Source organism: Ascidia mentula, chromosome 9 (genome assembly GCF_947561715.1).
Source record: "Ascidia mentula chromosome 9, kaAscMent1.1, whole genome shotgun sequence".
Classification (NCBI taxonomy): domain Eukaryota; kingdom Metazoa; phylum Chordata; class Ascidiacea; order Phlebobranchia; family Ascidiidae; genus Ascidia; species Ascidia mentula.
In genome coordinates, this window is record NC_138574.1 from 4,003,238 (window position 1) to 4,024,439 (window position 21,202).

A 21,202-nucleotide genomic window follows, 5' to 3' on the forward strand; every position below is an offset into this window, starting at 1 on the left:
TATATTTTTCACTTTTTTTTCTCTCCTAATAGACGTCATTACGCCTCAGTTAACTGATGTTTATGAGTAATACAGTAACTATAAAAGACTCTGTAGCCCAGGAGTTCATATGACCCGATGACGTTTTTAGGACTCCAACAAAATGTTATGACACCGCACCGGAAAAATATTGACCGTGTTTTAGGACGAATTTGCATGCGTAATACGATATTTTGTTCTTTATCACTGCAACAGCTGAAAGGGTATTCAATTTGTTAGTGGAACAAAATTCTTCCAAAGCCTCCAAGTTACCTTACGACGCCCCAACAACTTTAAACCATCGCACCATTTGGAAACATCTGCTCTATCCGTAAGATGACAATATAAAAATAGAATATAAAAAAAACTCGTGTCTAAAGGCAGTTTATTTCATGCAATACATGTTTAGCTGGAAACCGACGATGATGTTTCCACCTGTGCAACGCACAACAAGTGGTGTTGGAAAAAAGTTCATTTCAGGAAGAAAACCTTAATTATCGTTACGTATTAAGGTCCAACAAAAATTAAAAGTTAATTTCACCCTTTTGTAAACCTGCAAAATAGGCAAAATACTGGAAGATATCAGCTTTAAATAGTTTTTAACAAATACAATACAATGGTTTTATTATTTATTGGCGTGGATTTTGCACCACGTTGGTTGAGCACCATATGTGCAAAACTTAGATCAGGCGACACCACAGTGTGTAAGACGCAATGGATGTCACAATCATCAAGTTTATACGCCGTGTCTGTTTCAAATATGGCAGTTGACGTGTGTATGCAGTGATGAAAACAGAAACCCTTTTTATACTTGAAATACTAAAACAAAAAGTTTTGGAATATTTGTGGATGTTTCTTAAGTTTGTGAATAATTTTGTGAAGGTTCTTGTTGCCATTTAGGGTGCAGTAACCAGTGTATTTAACCGGTTCCAGAGCGTTCCAGCTTACCTTCAGCACTGCATAGGAGTATAAGACAAGGAGTAAAGTCATTCATTTAAAGCAACCCAAACCCAACTTAAGACCCCTGTCTCAGGACTTTTTGCACGAAGTCTTGGTGACGTCACGTCCCTTTTTCAGCTGCAAAAGTTACATTGTAGTTGACAAGGAATCCTCTGTCCCAAGCGTAGAGGATCTTTTCCTTATGGTTGTATGCCAACATGCTATTCCACTCATACGCGTTACGGAAGGCAATCTGAAACAGGGACCGCATAGCGGGTATATTGTAAGTTTTATCATATCAAATTTAAATTTAAGTACTCTTTGAAATGAATCTCAAATGTCATGTATTTGTTTGCTTTGCACATATGCCAGCAGAGTATTCCGCGTTAGGGCGCAACTTAAATAAGCTAATATGCTCATCATTATAAGCAAACGTTTCGTATTCATTTTAAATCCATGATTCACTTTTGGATTTTTAAAATATGCATTTTGATTTCGGAAATAAAATTGCTTCGCGTGATATAAAACATCACAATTTTAACAATTTTTTAACAAAAATTTACACCACCTTTTAACAGAGAATTATAGCTCCCCTGTCAGTCGCAATTTATATCAAAAAAATCGTTTTTAGAGATAGATTTGGCTTTTCTTTGCGCTTCCCTCAACTTTTATGTTGGTAAAGAAAACAAATCCAACACTCACGTCTACGTGCTTGTAAGTCTTGGTCCTGGTGTTGTACGTGTATCCGATACTTGTATCCACCTCGTCGTATTTCTTCAATACGTAGAGGACTCCACAAGCCATGAACGCATTCCCAGACCACTGCTTTCTCCAGTTCGTATTCCACGTATCAGTAACCTATAATGTAAAATACGAGCCATAATTTTGCCATCTTGAAGAATTGGAACGAGCCGAAGACATCGTTAACCTCGTTCTGTGCAGTTTTGTTGCTCAATAAGTGATGCAATAAATTTATACAAATTAATTTCGACCATATGTAAAGGTATCCGAGCTGCTTGCATGGCCTTGTACGTGCTGTGCTATGTTTTAAAATATACCCGTATTATCAAAGTTTCTTGTACTGCAAGATAGCTCCGATAATATAGTGGACCGCGTTATTTCTTGCTCAACGTTTAGTGATGCCAAACACATACTATAACACGACAAAAGCCTTCATTGACTGAATGTAACCCATAATGGGAAACGATGGGTTCAACTGTGGCATGGAACATTACCTCGAGTGTTAGAGGATCAAGTTTGCTTATGACTATGTCCAGGGCGTTGTCGGGTGTGGCGTAAATTACCCACAAACCGAACTCGTCAACTGCAAAGTCGATATCGGTTGATCCGGACCACTGCAAACCACAATAAGTAGTAATTTTCGAACAAAAATGGATATATTAGTAACAAGCATCAGATCATTGGCGGTATTTTACTGTATTTTTATTGGTCGTTTTATATTAGATTTTTTATGTAGGACCTGTGCCCATATAAGGTACACCTCAAAGCAATAAGGCTTGTTATTTATGTTTCTAAATACACAAAGAAAAATGTTTTTTTTTGCTTATTCCGATTCAAATCATACAAATGTAAACAAGAAAAATTACAAAATTTGATCCCTTTTTGTTCCTTTATAATTGTTCGATATGCGGAACTTAATACCAGCGGATACCTTGTTAATTATAAATATACAGATCTGAATGTTCACAAAGTGAATTACATACGCGAATATTCTCTATGCGTTCAGCCTATGTTTCGTGTACCTGGTATGGCGCCGTGTTGCCAAATCCCGCACCGGGTAGATTTTTCTCAACCTGCACTTTCTTAGTTGAGAACTGATACTTGATCATTGTCGTGCTGTTGAATTTGTTGAAGTATAAAGAACCGTTGTACACCACATGTCCAGTGCCTACATAATATGCAATTACAAATTTCAAAGTACATGGCATGACTATAGTGGCCTTCTTATGTTTTGTTTGATTACAAACGGAATAAATTATTCAGGCGGATTTGGGATAATTTAACAGGTGGGTAAAAAATGTGCTTGCTGTTGTTGGTTTGAAAAACACGTATTTAAAATAGAAATTTTAAATAGAAATTTCGTTGACTTGTTCTGTATCTGGTCAACAATCCGTGACCATTTAACAAATCGCCGTAAGAAACGATGAAGAAATAATTGTTTGGAACCTTTTGCACTGTTTGCTCACCTGCCCATTCGTACGGAAGGGTGTACACCACTCTCGGTCGCCCTCTAGCGACGTCACGGAGGTTGGCAAATTCTTCAACTTCTTTATTCTCGTAGAAATGTGACATCACCCAAATAGCCCCGTCGGCAGTGTCCGATGATAGGAACGGATCTCTCATCCAACATCCGAACATCGTATCCGATTGGCTTCGTACTATCGGCTTGCTCACTGCTGCCAACTCGCGGCAATCTACAAATGATATTTAAAAGTAATGTGAAAAATACCAACAAAAGAGAACACGGTAAAGCGGAGAGGAGAGAAAATCTTACCTAATGTTTTTACAAATCGCTACAGAAAGTAAAAAATAACATGAAAAAAACACTAGAAATAGCTTGTGATTCTTAGTTGTGCATCTGTATTTTTGTTTCAGCAAAACACAAAATTACAAGCAGGGCAAAGATAAATATTTCTTTTGCGAATAAAACAAAACTTTTACAGATGCTAATTTATGGTATTACGCTTTTTAAACAAACCAATCTGTTGAAATTTCACATTACAAAAGGAAAAAATGATCGTTTATAGTTTTTCTTGCCTCTCTGCACCAAATACCTTATTACCATTACCCTATTATTTTGCAGACAAGGCGCGTGTACCGAATAAAATTTTTAAACAGTGGTTAAAACATTCCACAATTACCTTTTGCCTCTGATGCTGTTTCAAGTGCAACCGGCATAACGTAATTAGTTGCGTCATCTTGAATAGTGAATTCCAAGTTTCGAAATGGTGCTGCGGCCTCTCTGATAAGCTGCTGTTTGATCTACAAAAAAACAACCAATATTGTTTGTCCGCTAAACGAGCTTACACGTTTCGGTCTACATATGTGAGAACCTTGTACGACGACATCTGCGCCACAATCGCTCTCGCGCCATTTCTTCGTTTCACACCGATTCGGTTCGCTCGTTCAATATCATCAATCGTTATGTGAACGTTAATAAAGTCCGCTAGCTCCACTATCTGAAAGCGTTAAGTTACAGAGGTAAAAAGTTTGCTACTGTCCAAGTAATTTTTGCTCGTTAAAGTATAAATGTATCATTTTTCGCGATAAATTGTGCGTCAATGTAACCAATAGTTTAAGTAAACCAGTGTTCAAGCACTTGGAATTGTAGTACTTTAAACTGTACCATTGCCGATGGCTATCAAACTTGCCTTTTCTTCAAGTAGCTCGTTTGTCTTTTCTGGTACTCCTTTGATACGCACATAGTTCTTTCTGCTAGTCTCCCAAATTCTTTTTAGGTCGTTATACTTTCGTTTTATCGACGTTTCCATCAGCCTGTTTCGGTCAGAGGCATTAAGAAATGCATGTCTTAGGGCCGACGTTTTTGACTCGAGGTTTCTTAGTTCCACAGCTGCATTCCTGCCCAGTTCTGCAAGCTTCACTTGTCTTTGCACGAAATATGTCAACTGCAAAAGACTGACAAGCGTCGCCGCTGTGTAAAACAAGCGTAAGCGCATGGTACGTGACTGGCACCAAGCCTGTAATTCCGACGTGCTCAATACTATTTCATTCCAACTACAGTGCAAGACTGCAAACCGTACAGCCACACAGCTGCGGGCGCACTTTTTTGCCTTCGGGCATTCTCAAAGATTAAGATAATGTATTGCTTATAATCCGTATTTGGTAAAGGTGTATAATCTAATTGCGATATGCTCTTGATTATGTTATGTTCCATGCATACATAGAAGCTTTTGTTCTCAATAATAACAACCTACTTATTGCGAAAAACAACACTTGTTGTTGAGTAAGGGATAATACCACGTTTTGCAACATTGGCCTGTTTGACGATAGAAAACGTCAGATTCGACAATCAAATGACGTCATATCCTGAATGGCATTTACCACATGGCGCAGCAATTATCAACATAGTTTAAACATAGGTTTCTTGGCAAAGCCGCGTTATACAAGCAAAGTTACTCACAAAGTAAAGCAGGAATGCATAACAGGGTAATAAATTCCCTTCGCATAAATTGCAATATGCGTACTGTTGCACTGACATGTTCATTGCATACAACTAACACCAAACGAAACCGCAAAATCGCTTTCAGCAGTACGGTATGTGAGTTTAATCGGTTGCGATAACACGCTCCTGGGATATGTTGAGGGCGCAGCTACAAGCACCTCGTTTCCACTTGTAGTCAGTGTTTGGGGGTATTAACAGGGTATCACCATCTGCAAGATTCATAACTGTGTTTCCAATGTCCACAGTGGATTTTCCCCTCAGCTGCCAAATCCAATGTTCCACGTTTCCAGTTGTTGGTTGCGATTGTCCCTCTGTGTTGACCGTGATTTTGAATTGGTGTTTACCACGAAACAGAGAAGAGCCATCCCCCGAATGGGTTATTAGCGTTTTCAAAACTTCAGCACTCCCAAGGTCTACCTCGCTATCAAGTTCAAAGGGGTAGTTTGTCAGCACGTTCGCAGCGTCAGGCTTTCCGGTTTCATGAGCTTCCGAATTGAAAAACTCGTTGATAATTGGCGGCAGCTCAGTGCCTAAGTCGGTGCAGTAGAAAGCTTTTTCAAAGAGCACATCCATGCTGCCGTCTACGTAATAGCGTAAAATATCTGTTTCGCATTTATGCCTTTCTCTTTCAATCACCAATCCTACAGTATTTTCGTATCTCTGTGGCGAATGTGGGACCCTTGCAGGCAGCAAAAATGCTTCGCCTTCCCTAATGACAATATCCTTGTAAACTCCTTTTTCGACCACTTTTAGGCACATGTCACCTTGCACCATATAAAAAAACTCTTCGCCTTCTTCAATGTGATAGTCCTTTCTAATATTGGGGCCACCAATTAGCATCACTTTCAGCTGGTCGTTGTGCATCATCTTGTTGCAAACGGGTGGCAAAAAGTACTTCTTATTTTCTTCAGTCCAAGCATTCATGTTGATAACTTGTAACGCCATGTTTAAACATAAAAAACTAAGCTGCAAATAAATGCCAAATCTGCTGAAATGTAAAACCAGCCAAGCGTTGCAAAATGATAGTAAAAGGTTTTGCCGAACTTTGTGCTACAGTTCACTGCCTGCCACTAGCCAACAATTTATGTTTTGCATGCATCGGAGCCCTGTCCATCAAGTTGTGAAAATCATTTGCATATAGATGTCCAGGATACTATCGTTTGCAAGAAACACAGTTGTACATCTGTACTGAACTGCCTGTGCAGTGTCAGTAAAATAGCCCACGTATTACAGCGTCATGCTACACAATGCGGCACTTGCTGACTGTATGTATACGGGGTCTTCTTACGCGTTATCTAGTCAGTGAATCGTCAGCACTGCTTCATCTCAGCCAAACATAGGTGGAGGTTTCCACACATAAAAATGTAGCCGTTCTATTGTAATCAAATACCTTTACAGTTTCTACAGTTGCACCTCGTTCACGTTACATCTGAATATAAAACAAGCCAATGCAATGGTTTATATAGCTAAAAGTGAGAGCACGCTCTGGCAAGAAACTATACGAACCACAGCATATGGCTATATCATGTACTCATCATTCGCGTTACCTGCGAAGTTGCTAAACAAACAACAAAGCTATTGCCTTTTTCGTGCAGCAACAATATAGGCTACATGTTGTGAAATACGTAAGTTATCTACTTGTACTATTTCAAAATAAATCCTGCAGTCTTAAACACGGTTATTCTGATTTATGAAGGTGTCTCACGCATGACTGCGTTTCGATGCTTCGGTCCCGGCATCGCCCCTTTTTTCTGTGGGTGATTGTGGTGTTCCGCGCCAACGCCTAAACGAGTGGTTGTAATATTTGTATATATATATATTTTATGCAAATAAATTACGTGAAGAGATATATAAACAATGGGCACATATTTTTTTAATTACTGTATTTACAGAAAAAATGGGATGCAATTCCTTTTGACATAGATTGGCTGTGCTTTGCTCTACTTTGGAAATGTCGGGACGCTTCACTAGGTTTGATGAATCTGATGAGCATGTTTTTGATCGCCATAATATCCTTATTGTGTATTGCAGCGTTTGGATGACTTGCTTTGGTGGCTTTCACACATAAAAATGCAACCGCTCTACTGCAAACCGTTACAATTTCTACAGTTGCACCACGTTTACGTTACATCTTAATACTATGTCACGGAATTTGATTAGCCGGATATTTAGCTGTCTTCCGTGCATACAATAAACAGCGCGTTATCCGCCGTATGTTGAAATGGGTTCGTGGCGTATTACTCGACGTTAATAAAAATACAGATGCCACATAAACACAACATAACATGCGAGAAATGTGACGTCAGATACAAACATGCCAATGTAATGGTCTAATCGCCAAATGTGAGACCACGTTCTGACAAGAAACTAGACGAGCCACAGTATAAGGCTATATCATGTACTCATCATTCCCGTCACCTACAAAGTTGCTAAACACACAACAAGGCTGTTGTTGGCTTACGTGCTATATATTAGTGCGCGATTGTGGCGTTCTGCACCACCGCTTGAGCACTCGTCGTTGCGATGAGTGATTGCAATATTCGCAGGATTGAAAATAACACAATACATTTCAATAACATTACATTTTCAGCGTCAAAATAACGCACCACAAAACTTTTAATTTATAGGGTGTTTCATTTAGTTTGAATGCGTTGATTTTTTGTTCTGCTGCCTGAGCTTGCAGAACTTTAGCTTCTGCAAAAAATACAATTTAGCTATTTTACATGATTTTACACACAAATACAAAACAATGCAACCAATAGAATCTAAGGCAAATATACTAGCGATTAGAATTAATATTTTAAGCTGATCTATGTACAAAACATAGCTAAACAATTTTCGTTCTAACAGGCTACTACGCTATGAAAGATTATTACCATGGCATATATTTCTATGTTAAAATAAAAAAAATCTATTTTGAACTACAGCATACTGGTATGCGTAAAAATATTTTCCTTTGGCTCAGTCTCTCAATGAATGAATCAAGAATAATTTAAGTTTTCAGAACTTTTTATTTTGAGATTTCATAGGTAAGTTATTTGGCAGGTTAATAGGTTTACCCATTGATTTTGTTGTTCTGTTTCGTTTTATGGAAGTATATATAACCATGGCGTAGGCTAAAGTTTGGGACACATTTACCCATGTGATTAATGTGCATGTTGGTGTCATGGTGTGCATATAGTATAACTTACGTTTCCTAAAAATAAATTGTGATTCAGGTGAAGAGCGGGACGGGGAAGCCATGCCATCAAGTAGCTCACAAGGTGAGATTGTCTGTTTGACAACAAAACCAACTTGGTACTTCTGTAGTGCAACACCAGTGCCCTAATTGAATAATCGTATTTTCATATGAATCACTGAATTCATCTTGTATGAAGTAAATATTGTTTCTGAGCAGACCAAAGGGACCAGTGCAGCACTCCCAATATATTGGATGTGGTAGAGCAATTGAAAAACCGCATTAAAGACAATGTGGAGGACCTACAGAACATTGAGAGTTTGGATTCCATCATTCAAGATCCCAGTTGGCAAGCTTTGATTGAAGTAACTTTATTTATGATATATGTTTATGCATATCCTTTTTATTATGTTTTTAGTGTTCTACAAGGTTAGGAATAACAAAAAATAAAGAGCTGTATTCATAGAATCTTTGAAAGATTCTGTTTTATTGAAGTTCTAAAACAATGATCATGCTGTTTGGGCAGTTTTTTCATGTGTGACTTTGTACAGAGTTATGTTTGTGTTGTATAGGACAAGTGTTTTTAATTAACATTATATACATTTTTAAGGTACACGAAAAAATTCAAGAAGAACATGAAGACCTGTCTCCAACAACAGACACTTCTCTTAAGCTGGTCAAAGAGGTATATATGCCCCAATTATCTGATTTTAACATTCTGTGTTTAAATTAAATTTTTTGCTCCTGCTGAGATTATACAATGTGGGACATAACAAAGTCTGTAAAAGCATGTTTTCAGGCTTATATTGTAAAATGGTTGACTGTATTTCGAAAATATGTGTTTTATCTACCATAGGGCGAGTATTTAGAGGTTGCCACAGACCCTTTGACAAGGCTCTTTGGACCCCTGGCTGACAACCACCAACATGGGACCCTACAGAATACTTTAAACTTTATCCAATGTGTGTTACAGGTGCTTGAATTGTCACGAGTGTTTTCTGACAATGAAATTCTGACTGCTCTTTCAACCGCTTTAAGTGCCAGTCCACACTTACTTGCATTGCTCTCCACTCATGACAAAGTTGCTTTGAAGGTGATATGGCAGACTATTTATGGCTGTGAGATTAAAACAACTTTTAATGGCGACACTTTGCCGTCTGATTCACAAGTGTTACAAATGCATATACCAGATAATATAGATGGTTTACTGGTGTGATTGTTGAAAATGTGAAATAAGTTGTGTTACTTGTTTCTGTACTTTATTTTAAAAATGCGAAAAACGAAATTTATTAAAGCATAAATACTTTTTCTTAATTTTTTTTTATAAATACTTTTGAATACTTTTTTTTTATAAATACTGGTATGAAAGCCAATTTGTGTGAATTCTATGGTTAAACACATGAAAACTTGTTCACTTGCATAAATGTGTACATTGTAATTTTTTACAACAATCTCTCCATGAAAGAGTTATGTCATGTCTCCTTTGAAGCTTAATTGCTACCTACCAACACTTAACGTCATGAGATTAACATTCCTGGATGTTGCTACAGGATTATGGGGAGCCCAACCTTAACGACTCACTGGATGAAACAATTAACGAAGAAGACAAAGGTGGGGAGGAATCAATGAAAGTTGTACGACTTGTAAAGGCCGATGAACCACTGGTAAGTTTGTAGTGTTGCTAGGATATAACATGGTGTATCTAAAACTAGCCTGGTAAAACCGTTTTAGAATCGTTCGGTATGATTAGTTGTGTGGTACCCTGTTGCTGTTACAGTGTCAATGTGGTCATATATTTAACTGCCTCATCAAACACCTTTTTTAAATAGAATAACATATTTTTTTTGACTGCAATTATGTTGTGATTTGCAAACTGTATCACTGGCTCTGTTGCCAGTAAATTATCTTTTAGCCAGATGTGCAATAAAAGCACAGTCTTATGTAATATTTCAACACTGCAGGGTGCAACTATTGCTAGAGATGATGTAAGTGGAAACATAATAATCGCCAGAATATTAAAGGGCGGAGCAGCAGACAGAAGTGGTATGTGATTGTAACTTTAATACTTGTTCTCTCAACATTTCAAATGCTGTATATACATATACGCCACTACATTAGTCTGCACCAGCACTCCACAACCAGCGTGCTGAAACAAAGTATGACATCAATGTTGAAGTTCGCTGTTCCACACTTATTAATACAGTGCACTGTATGTTTGCCACATTTTTCCATAATACAATGCACAAAATGAATTAAATAAAAATTAAACCGAAAATTTATCGTCTAAAATATTTGCGCAAGGAGTGGTAAATGTGCCTTTAAAATTTATGATATTTTCCATTATTGTGGTTTTTTGCCAGGCCTTTTTTGCGTTGATGCTGAAAGATTGATCACAGACAAGTGATCGTAAAGATATGCCACACACTTTCACTCATTCAATTTACTCCATAATATTGTGTATACTTTACTAATTTATTCTTGTGTTAATATTTATCTTTCTGATAATATTCAATGTCATTATGTTGTGGCCTGTAAAACATTATATGGTAAGTCAAGTGCAATTCATACAGGTAACCTTGAACAACTTTTAACCATTACACAGTGGCTGAATTGTGAACTCCTACAGTTTTTTACGTTTGCTGTGGCACTTGAACAAAACTAGGTAATGCACACTGTAAATTTAAATTTACTATGGCACTTTACTTTAGTGTGGTTAATCAATGGGTGCAAAAAGATTTAGTTTATAAATATTTTGGTGCCACAAATGTTTAGGTATATATGTAATGTTTTTTAAAGGTCTCATACATGTCAATGACATTGTGGTGGAAGTGAACGGGAATGTGTCGCAAGGAAAGAAGCCAGAAGATTTAATTCGAGAGCTTGCTGGATTCCGAGGACCTCTGACCTTTAAACTTATCCCTGGAGAAACCCAGAAAGAGCTGATCAGCGAAATGGTCAGTGGTTTTCTTTTCATGTATGATGGTTTTATTTACTATATTTGTAAAGTTTAATTCATACAATGTATGAAAAGTTTCCCCCCTAACAGTATAACGAATCAAATTAAACTGGGTCATTTGGAATCATAATAGGATTTTTTTTATTTTTATTATTATTATCCTTTACATTATGTAATAACTTTTCACTGTGCACATGTCACCTTATATTGCTACAGTTTTCTTTATTATTTTTCCCACAAATTGTATCTTGTATAGTTGCATGCAATGGTTGTGGTGTAGTGTCGCCTGTGACAACAAAACCCAAACATTTTCAGGTTTATCTTCGTCCCAACTTTGCTTTCTCGCCCCATTCCGATCCCCTGATTCCATGCAGAGAGGCTGGTTTGAGTTTCAAACAAGGCGATGTTTTAAAAGTTGTTTCCAAAGATGATAACTCATGGTGGCAGGCTGAAAAGGTGACGACACAAAATCTAAGTGTCAGTTATATATATGTACTTGATTTAATAAACGTGCTGTGCAGGAATAGTAACAAAGTGTTGCACAATAAACTCATACTTTTCTGTTTGTGACAAAACAAAGTTTGCGTTGTAAAAGTTTCTGACCACAAAGCTTTTTTTAAACATGGCAACTAAGGAACATTTTAATGTGACAAGTATGCTTAGTTGCAAATGAACTTACTCCTGTATTTGAATTCAACCATTTTACTGTTGTACTTGTTTAGATTGAATCCAAGATAAACACAAATGAAATGAACTTGACGAGAGCCGGTCTCATTCCAAGCATTAAACTACAGACCAGGCAAGTAACGTACAATTTAATATGCTATATGGTAGCACTACTACTGCTTCATTTTGACAGAATCTGACCCTAAATTAGGCATTGTCTTATGACCAGCGAAAAATGAATTAAATTGTTTGAAACAAGATGTTTCGAATTGAAGCCAGCTAGTTTATTGCCAACAATAGAAAAATTGATGTCGCCCATGCATGCACCATAAGCACTAACAATTTTGTAACTTTTATGCAATGTATCTGTAATTTATGGATTAAGTTAAGCCTACTTTTTTAGCCTAAATCTTTGGACTATTGGTGTCTAACTGTGGCCATTTACATTTCAGAAGGGAGAAATTGCGGAAACAAGCCACTCTCCGACTCAACGACTCTCCATCTATGAAGGGTAGCAACACAAGCCTCTTGAGTAATCATAGAAAAACTGCCTGTAAGTCCTGTTTATGGATTCAATCCATCATACTACAGTTTGTAGTGTATTGTAACACAATAGGGCGTAAACATTTTTGATGGTTAGATGGCTTTTTGCAACAAAACTGCTTCGTGTGTATTTATTTATGTTTTATCTGATTGCTACCCGTTTGGCTGTGAGTACACAAAGATTTTAATAAACCCCATGTTTGCCTACCATATGGCAAGAATTTTTGATGGGTTACTTAGCCAAATGTGCAAAGACAGATAACACACAAAATGTAAAAGAGACCTCTCTATGATAGACGAAATGTCATGCGAGTCAAAAATCTATAAAAGGAAATGGAAACCTCTACACTATACATAGCATTTTTTTGTGCGTTTTGCTTTCTAAGCCTTGTGTATATAAACTAATAAACACCTGTTTGAAGTGAAATTACACTTTTTTGTAGGGAGTGTTATTCGTGCAAGCTTCAGACGGAAGCGCGGAGGAACACTGAATACAACTACTCAGCATAAAACAGGTGATTCAGCTTAACCAAGTACTTGTGTTTGTAACAAAAAAGTTAATTTTCTTCAAAATGTTTTTCTTCGTCGTGCGTAAGCATGACATATCGAAACTGTAGAAAACCTGACCTGTAAATATCACTAATAACGTTCTAGGCACAAATGAATTACATCGTTGTAAACGCCTGGCTGTTTGTGTAAATACGGATAAACGTTACTCATTACATGCTGTGAAATTCAGTATTTCAGACGCATAAGTATAACAATTAAAATAAACAAACAAACCTTACAAAACCGCATTAATGTCAACAGTAACAATTTTTTCCGCCAGCTCACGTAGACGAACCAATTTTCCCCGCCTACGAAGTCGTCAACCAACTACACCCATCACACGGGGCCAAAAACGGTCCGGAAGGACAAAGGTTCCGTCCAATTGTCCTCGTGGGCCCCCAGGGCGTCGGACGAAATGAACTAAAGGATCGATTAATCGACTCCAACCCCTCCCATTATGGTGTCCCTGTACCACGTAAGCCGCTTTCATCAATAGAATATTGACAGGGTTTGAATATTTCTTTTTGTGGGGTGATGATTGCCAGTGTTATGCCATTATATAGTTTATTTATAAGTGCGTTTCTATAGCTCTATTTTATTTAGTGGCCAAAGCTGCACTAGTGATAGGTCGAAAACATATTAGCATCCATTGCTTGTGTATTATTTTATTGAGTGACTTTGAGTCTTCATTATGAACTACTGAGCGGCCTGTGTAAATATACAAAAAAATCACAAGACTCCATGTAAGAAAAGCCTTGTTTTGTACTAGTTTCGGGTAAAAAACTTGCAAAATTACTCTATTTTTCGTTCACGTGTGTTATGGACGTCAGTCCACGTAATATACAGGGAATTTTTGACCACCTAGAGCAATGCTTTGCCACGTTTCAGACACTTCTCGACCAAAACAACCTGAAGAAGAAGACGGTCGGGATTATCATTTCGTTACCAGGGAGTTTATGGAATCCGGTATTCGAGAGAATCTGTAAGTTTTTTATGGTTTTATTAACTGCTTAATAATGATCAGCATAAACCAATTCTCATTTTTAAAATTTTTTAAATCTTATTCATTATCTTGTGTAAATACTGTAGTCTAAATCAATTACATTACCTTTAAATTAAACGTCAGTAATTTGCACCACGAAACAAAATGTTGGCAAACAAAAACCTCTTTCATATACTTATTTCCACATGATTTAAAATTACCACAAAATGACGAACTATGCATTGAACATTTGAATATTTTTGCCATTAGCCATTGGCGTGCCGTAAGTATGATCTCCAATCTATTGGCGTAATAACTAGGGATGCACCGAAAGTTCGGTTTGCCGAATTTATTCGGCCGAAACCAAGGTTTTTGTAATTATTCGGTTCCGGCCGAATATTTTTGCAAAATTCGGCCGAAACCGAAACTTTTTTACTGCATGCAACACTGATACACAAAGTTTAGAATCATTGTTTCAACTGTACTAATTTGTTTTATTTGGTAATTGTCATCGAAATTAACTTCAAGAAGTTGGTACAGCATTCTTAATATGCCAATGAAGGGCTGTATGATAGGATCAGTTCAATTTCAGCATGTTTTGTTTAAATTTATTGCGATTTTAAAGAGATGGACACCAAAATTAGTTTCGGTTTATTCGGCCGAATTTATTCGGCAACTTTTGCCGAATATTCGGTTTCGGCCGAATAAAAAAAATGCTGTTTCGGTGCATCACTAGTAATAACGATTTTTGTGTAACAGGTTTCTGGAATTTGGTGAGTACCGAAGTAATTTGTACGGAACGAGTCTCGAGGCAGTGCGTGAAGTTATGAAGAATCAACAAGTGTGCGTTCTTACACCTTACCCACAGGTACGTGTCCCCTCTGGCGAATGGCTTTTAGTAATCCAATATCTTGGCAGGGTGTTTTAACAGTCTTTGGTTTTGCTTGTAATGTAGCGTTGTGGAAAATTATTTCTTTCTTGCAGTTGATGCCTCATTTTACTTTTTAGGTCTGTCGCTTTATTGATATGTGTTTAGTTACGAACTTATAAGTTGCGTAATCAGAATAAACAAGGTTACTGTGTTTAACACTAAATTCTGCAATGCTTTATATACGTAAAATCCATCAATTGAAACATAATTTTTTTTTTTATGTAACAAAAAACTTCATTTTCTGTATTGCCAATAAATGCGTCGGCTTTGTTATGCCTATAGGATAGCGAATAAAATGGCTGCTTTGTAAATATTTCAAGTATATTATAAAGTTCGTATTTTTAGTTATTCATGTATTTTGCAGTTCCTATTGTTAAACTGTAAACACACAAATAATCCCTGTTAATATGATCCAATATACTTACTCATAGGCGTTAAAGATTTTGCGAACCAAAGAATTCAAGCCTTACATTGTGTTCATCAAACCGCCCACTGTGGAACTTATGAGCATGTTAAACAGCGCCGCTGGTGGTGAATTGCCCACAGAAGTCAGTGCCAAGCTGACTATAGAGAGAAACGCGACTCTACCTTTTTCGGTAAGGAAACTTACGCATGTAGATAGGTATATAGTTAAGTATATTTACATGATTTTCAAAATCAAGGTTCCAATGTATGGGAATTATTTAATCCTTGTAAATTTTTTCGACTTACGATTCTACGTAGTAAAATCAATATAAGTTTCAATCGCCATAAGATCTAAAAACTATTGATTCTTGCTCGGTAAAATGGTCAAGTACACATCTTTGGTACTTCCACAATTTGCATAAATAATCGTTGTTTCCAAACTTTGCGGTTTTCCGTCTAATACCGAGTGTCAGAAACCTGACTCAAATTGTATAAATTACTACGGTCAAGATTTTTGAGTGCTGATCTTGAAAATGCTTTGGAAGCACTTTGTGGAAGTGGCTTGGTTTTAACCATGTCTTACACACACGTACGTGTTATAATTTCTCAGCGAAAAATACCACTAATTTTTTTGCGTGTGCGTGACAATGAAGACTGTAATACGCAAATTCTTGACTGTTGTGCCTCACTCATCACCAACTTTGTCTCCAATCTTTCAGCACGAGGAACTGAAGGGGCTCGTACGGAGGGGCGAACGCATGGAGCATACGTACGGCAGATTGTTCGACCACATCATTGTCAACGACAACATTGAACGTAGTTTTGATGAGTTAAAAGAGGTTTCATTTTCCGTTGAGAACGACTCGCACTGGGTTCCAGCGAACTGGACAACCTGATTGGCTCTCGGTTGCTATGGAGTGTTTTCGATAGTGGTTGCGTTATTATCGCTGTAACGCTTTAGTTGGGTTTTCGTATTCTTGTGTTGTTTTTGCGATGAAGTGTCATGAGTTTTGAACAAATGTTTTGGCACGTTTTGCTCGCATTGTAGAATTCAGTATTTTACGATGACAGTTTTGGGTGCGGCAAACTTCTGGCTTTGAAGGAGCTTTGTATAACAGCTTACAGTGGAGCACCCAAAAACGATCTTGCCTGTTATAACAAAGAAATCATTTACGTAGTGGTCCCATATTCGCGTACTTGCAAAGTGCATTTTGTACATTTTCTACCTGTCAAGCGCTGGTGCTTTTGGTACGAATTTCATATTCCTTATTAGGTGCTGTACCTAAATTTGTGTTTGGACCAAACGCGTACATTTTATCTCGGCTCTTACCTATTATCGGATCAGTTTCAAGAGAACTTCTTTTTTGCGCCGCAAACATTTTAATCGATTATGGTTTAACCGTTTCATATCAGAGTCAATGCGCTTATCAATTGTTTCATTGTGATTTTAGTATCCCATGCTTTTTGCGCTATTTTAGCTTTTTGAAAAGCCACCTGGTAGCTTTTTAGTGCGTGTTTTGTGTGTCCCTTATTTGTAGCCTCTTTTTATCGTTTGTTTTTTGTGTAAATTAGTTTCGTTGTCGATCACCTTTACATTAAGGTACCACAGCAAAATAACAGCTTAGGGTACATCTGTTACTTACCTCAGCGGAACAAATTTACATAAATTGTGTACCATCAACTACAAAGTTACAGCAACACTTGATGTCGCATCATTCAAACACTATATCTTTATACCATGACCAAAGATGTACTTTTCCAATCATGTGTGTCGTCTGGACCAATTCATGGCTTGTACTTTGACCAATTTATTCGCTAGCGTCAATAAAGCAGCGATTCTTACCAATTGTGAAAGCGAATTAAAAGGCAGTTACTCTATCCGAACGGTAGAACATTACTTTTTCTTGGGCCGGTCAACCAAACGCACGGTTTTGATTTCGCTTCTAATAAATGCTATTCGTACAACTTATACATTTCTATGTCGGACACAGCAGGTTTTTAACTTTTGTGTCGCGTTAAAGATGATGCTTGAAGACTTGTTCCTACTATTTCGGCCAATATGCATTGAGTAAAACAAAGTAGCAAGCTCGTTACCCTTGTTACCCGGAAACGAGCAAGTCAATGTTAGGCTTCCAGCTGTGTTTAAAGTCAAACAGCAGGGCGCGTTATTGCCCTAAAACCCCAACAGTGCCGGTCCGGACATGTTTAATTTTAGCTTACGCAAACCTCTCTTGGCTGATTTTGCGTCTCGAGTAGCTGTTGATTAAACAAGGACATGTTGCGAATAATTTGAGCCCTGGGCAGAGCATAATTTCGATTTCTCCCCAGGCAAGCCGACAGGAGACTGAAAATGAGTTTTAACTGCTGGGGCTTAATCAAGTAATTCCCGATTTGCTCACAAAGAGCCGGTGAACGGTACTCGAATGCTTTTGTTGTGTTGTAACAATGAGGCTCAGGGCGCTGGAGAAGTGTAACAATCGAGATCATTGTAATCGAACAATTGAAGTCGAGTCGTCAGTGTTGATAAATTCGTATAGTTGACATGTACACCCTACGCTCAAGCACTGCAACACAGCTGGTATTAGTACCTTTAAATCGTCAGTAAGACAGAAAAGACCTGTTTTTTTTCAATCGCAGGCAACTGCACAGCACTGTTTTAACAGCAAAACTTTTGTGACGGTGTCATAGACTTTAGGCATAGGTAATAGGGCAGCCCTGAGTTGATAGCGAACGTACAGCTTTTCGTGTTGCATCAACACAGCGTTGGTGCTGTTTTACAGTGAAGAAGATCTCCGTATTCAAAAGTCATAATGGCCATGGCGCACCCTGTGCCCGGCTTGGGCAAAAGAAAATACCTAAAGCATCGGCAAGCAGCGTCCGCTCCTCCCGATATTGTTCGTTTGCGTGCGATGTTACGCCCTCTGGACCCACAAAAAGTCGAAAACATTAGAGTACGTTTACACTAAAAACTTCCATGAATTGTGTCGGTCTGTGATGTCTGTGTTCACCGTCATTCGGCCATTTAGTGGTTTCTGTGTAGCGGGATTTTTTAGGATATGGGTTTGCTTAGAAGACGTAGAAAGATATTCCCGGATGTTGTTCTAGAAAAACCCGATAAACATCAGTTTAAACAGCTGATGCAATCGGTGGAGGTCAGTCATAAGTTCATTTGGGGAAGACGTTCAAGGATATTTTTTGGAACTATGTAGAATTAAAAATCAGATTTGTTTTGCATCATTCACTTAAACGCAAATAAACAACGAAGTGAAATGGTATGGCCTCCAAAAAACATGAAAGGTCCTGCGCCCATTTGTGCAAGTTATTCTGCCTACTACAAACCCAGCGTGTACAAAGGAATAAAATGATGTATAAATATAGTAAATGATTTAATTTCAAAGCAACAAAACAAGTTTCTGTGCGATTGATATTCTGATATGTAAGCATTCCCAGACCTTCATTCTTTAATCAACCCCGAATCGATATTATGAAAATGGTTCCAATCGATAGATTCAATCAAAGAACATATTTATTGCAGCAAAGCGCTAAGGAAGCCTGGAAGGACGAGTTAAGCAAAGGAACGGGAAGCGTCACAACATACGGGGGCCTCCACGCCAGGAAAAACTTGGACGAGCCTACACAGGGTAGAGTGCGACCAACATCACCCACACGCCAGAACAAACCTCACCCACCAAAGTAGGTAGAGTGTTCTGCACACAAAGCAGTGTGCCATAATTTATCGTCAAAGGAGTGGGGCTTTGTACGCACCAAACACTGACCGGTATCTATGGCTGGCGTGTGCCAATACTTACATATAGTTTTTCATATGATAAACTTTCACCACTGTTCCCTTTCTGAAAGGTTGTTTGGCTTTACAGGGTTGCATAGATTGCCATTTGAACTTTTGTCGACTTTTACGTTTAATCTAAGTACCAGTGCCACAATACCATACAGTGGACGTAGTAGGGCGATAAGATTGCGTCAACTCAACAAAAATGTTTGCCTCTGAGCTGAGGAGCATTTGCCGAAAATTATTGTCCAATCCACGAATAGCCTACTTTACAATTATATTAGGATCTCAAACGAAAAATGTGCTGCTTATGCAACACTTATGTTCTTGCATTTTCAGTGTGTTTCTGGTGACAAGATTGCGTCACGTAGACGGTTGCTTTGATGAAAAGAAAGCCGTTGATCTGCAATACGAAGGTTGGTAGACGATTTAGGGTGACTGACAAGATATTAGGTTTCATATAGGTCACACAGGCCAATAAAATGGCGCATATCTGTTACGATATCTTCAAGCCTGTTTGTTTAAATTTACAGTAATTTAAAGCCTTTCGCCTAAATGGTACCTGTAAAATTATGGCATCCTTTGACACGTAACGCTGACCTTAGAATCGGAATATATTTAAGTTAAAGTTGCCTAAAGCTACTGTGACTTAACAAACGTGTGTAAAAATGGATCTTTAAGCACCGGGCTGCCAAAATGGTAGGGTTATAGCCTACGTATCGTTTTGCAGATGCTAAACGGCGTGTGGAGAAGTACGTTTCCAAAAACGAACGTCGCATCTGTCACGCAATGGGGAGATCCCCGCCGCCACCGCGACCCCACACGGCGCATGACAGACAGATGATGCAGACCGTTGTCGGCCAGGTTCCAGCGCAAGCCGCTGAAGCTTGGATAAAGCTGAGTAACGATCGTGGTACGCACGTAATAAGTGTTGATAAAAGGTTATATTTGTGAAAGATTAACATGACACAACCTAAAGGCCTGGCTTTATTAACTATGGGACAAAATTTGCCGCGTCTGAAGCTTTGGATCTCTAGCATCAGTGTATTACGCATTCACTGTATTGCGTTCCGTTAGTGTACGTTTATAATTTTTCATACTTACAAGCGATTCGCCTGAAACAGGTATGTTTGCTGCCCCGAGCGCGATATACTTAGGCTACCCATAAGCAAAAGTCCTTACCCAAAATACCTGCCTGTTCGAGAACTTATTTCACCTTTTATGAGATAAGATTGTAGAAGAACAACCTTTGCTGCAGAAATCCCTCAATTTAAAGGCAAACAATGATATTCGTGGGGCCCCTGAATTTGTTCCGGCTGCACCCCCCTCCTGTGGGCCTATAACTGAAACTTCTTTGCGCAGATAAGGCGAGCATACGGAAGGCATTTTACCAAGCGGAATCGGAAATTAAAGATCGTCTGGAGCATACCAAGGTACCCGTGGAAAAACGTCAGTACAGGAAGGTTCCGCCGTCTTTGAGGCACGTTCCAAAACCCCCTGGTGAAGTTTACGCAACTACACGATGGCTCAAGAAGGCAGGGCATACTGGTATGCAGTTTGGTATATACATCTTGATTGTTGTGATAAAATGTTGCATTCAAAATCAATCTCATTTTAGTATATCTAAAGTTTAGCTTTTTGTTGCATTATATCGATGACTTGCAACTTATGTAAACCTTATTTTTTCAGAGACAACATCTGTTCAGAAGCTTCTAGAAGCTCTTCGAAATGCACCGCCAAAACAGCTACCACTAGAGGGCCCCCATTTTCACATTACAGATTACTCGTCTATGTTTTCAAATGTACCAAAGCAACCATTCTATGACTTTCAAATTCATCCAGAATGGCACCAACCTTGGCACAAGAAATATGACAACACTATTAATGCATAATAAAGGCTAATGGTCTTTATAGATTACATTCTTTGGTATTTTTTAGCATAGAATTTCCATCAGCAAATAGTGTTATCACATGTTTGCAATGTAACTGTATTTCTTGTTTGTAAAAATAAAATCTGGTAAAAAATGCAATGTTTTTCAAATGA

The 21,202-nt window shown here is 38.1% G+C and overlaps 4 protein-coding genes across 5 annotated transcripts; 2 read left to right on the forward strand and 2 right to left on the reverse strand.

Annotated features, from left to right (window-relative positions):
• Nucleotides 1–486: 486 nt before the first annotated feature.
• LOC145913580 (noelin-2-like) lies at nucleotides 487–4,697 on the reverse strand. The gene is made up of 8 exons (XM_083001297.1): nucleotides 4,350–4,697; nucleotides 4,032–4,157; nucleotides 3,840–3,960; nucleotides 3,165–3,392; nucleotides 2,721–2,866; nucleotides 2,193–2,312; nucleotides 1,660–1,815; nucleotides 487–1,210 (listed from the first exon to the last, which is right to left on the reverse strand). Exons 1-8 carry the CDS (start codon nucleotides 4,653–4,655, stop codon nucleotides 1,079–1,081), a joined length of 1,335 nt encoding a protein of 444 aa, XP_082857423.1. The 5' UTR covers nucleotides 4,656–4,697; the 3' UTR covers nucleotides 487–1,078.
• A 198-nt stretch (nucleotides 4,698–4,895) lies between these two features.
• On the reverse strand, nucleotides 4,896–6,201 carry LOC145913945 (3-hydroxyanthranilate 3,4-dioxygenase-like). The gene has a single exon (XM_083001717.1). The coding sequence runs from the start codon at nucleotides 6,104–6,106 to the stop codon at nucleotides 5,264–5,266; it is 843 nt and encodes a 280-aa protein (XP_082857843.1). The 5' UTR covers nucleotides 6,107–6,201; the 3' UTR covers nucleotides 4,896–5,263.
• Nucleotides 6,202–8,121: 1,920 nt separating this feature from the next.
• On the forward strand, nucleotides 8,122–17,207 carry LOC145913248 (MAGUK p55 subfamily member 7-like). Its single transcript, XM_083000839.1, is given in 17 exon segments — nucleotides 8,122–8,190; nucleotides 8,380–8,424; nucleotides 8,559–8,704; nucleotides 8,950–9,024; nucleotides 9,313–9,432; nucleotides 9,890–10,003; nucleotides 10,301–10,382; nucleotides 11,136–11,293; nucleotides 11,611–11,751; nucleotides 12,018–12,094; nucleotides 12,414–12,514; nucleotides 12,948–13,043; nucleotides 13,334–13,528; nucleotides 13,942–14,035; nucleotides 14,795–14,903; nucleotides 15,398–15,562; nucleotides 16,091–17,207. Coding segments are annotated over 16 exon segments (1,872 nt in total). The 5' UTR covers nucleotides 8,122–8,190; nucleotides 8,380–8,402; the 3' UTR covers nucleotides 16,268–17,207.
• An 834-nt stretch (nucleotides 17,208–18,041) lies between these two features.
• LOC145913491 (uncharacterized) lies at nucleotides 18,042–21,182 on the forward strand. 2 transcript variants are annotated; one of them, XM_083001170.1, is made up of 6 exons: nucleotides 18,042–18,322; nucleotides 18,907–19,064; nucleotides 19,498–19,574; nucleotides 19,889–20,071; nucleotides 20,521–20,706; nucleotides 20,848–21,182. In XM_083001170.1, exons 1-6 carry the CDS (start codon nucleotides 18,182–18,184, stop codon nucleotides 21,048–21,050), a joined length of 948 nt encoding a protein of 315 aa, XP_082857296.1. In that variant the 5' UTR covers nucleotides 18,042–18,181; the 3' UTR covers nucleotides 21,051–21,182. The 2 variants fall into 2 exon arrangements, with proteins under 2 accessions (XP_082857296.1, XP_082857297.1); XM_083001171.1 differs by lacking the exon at nucleotides 18,042–18,322 and adding an exon at nucleotides 18,392–18,523.
• Nucleotides 21,183–21,202: the final 20 nt, after the last annotated feature.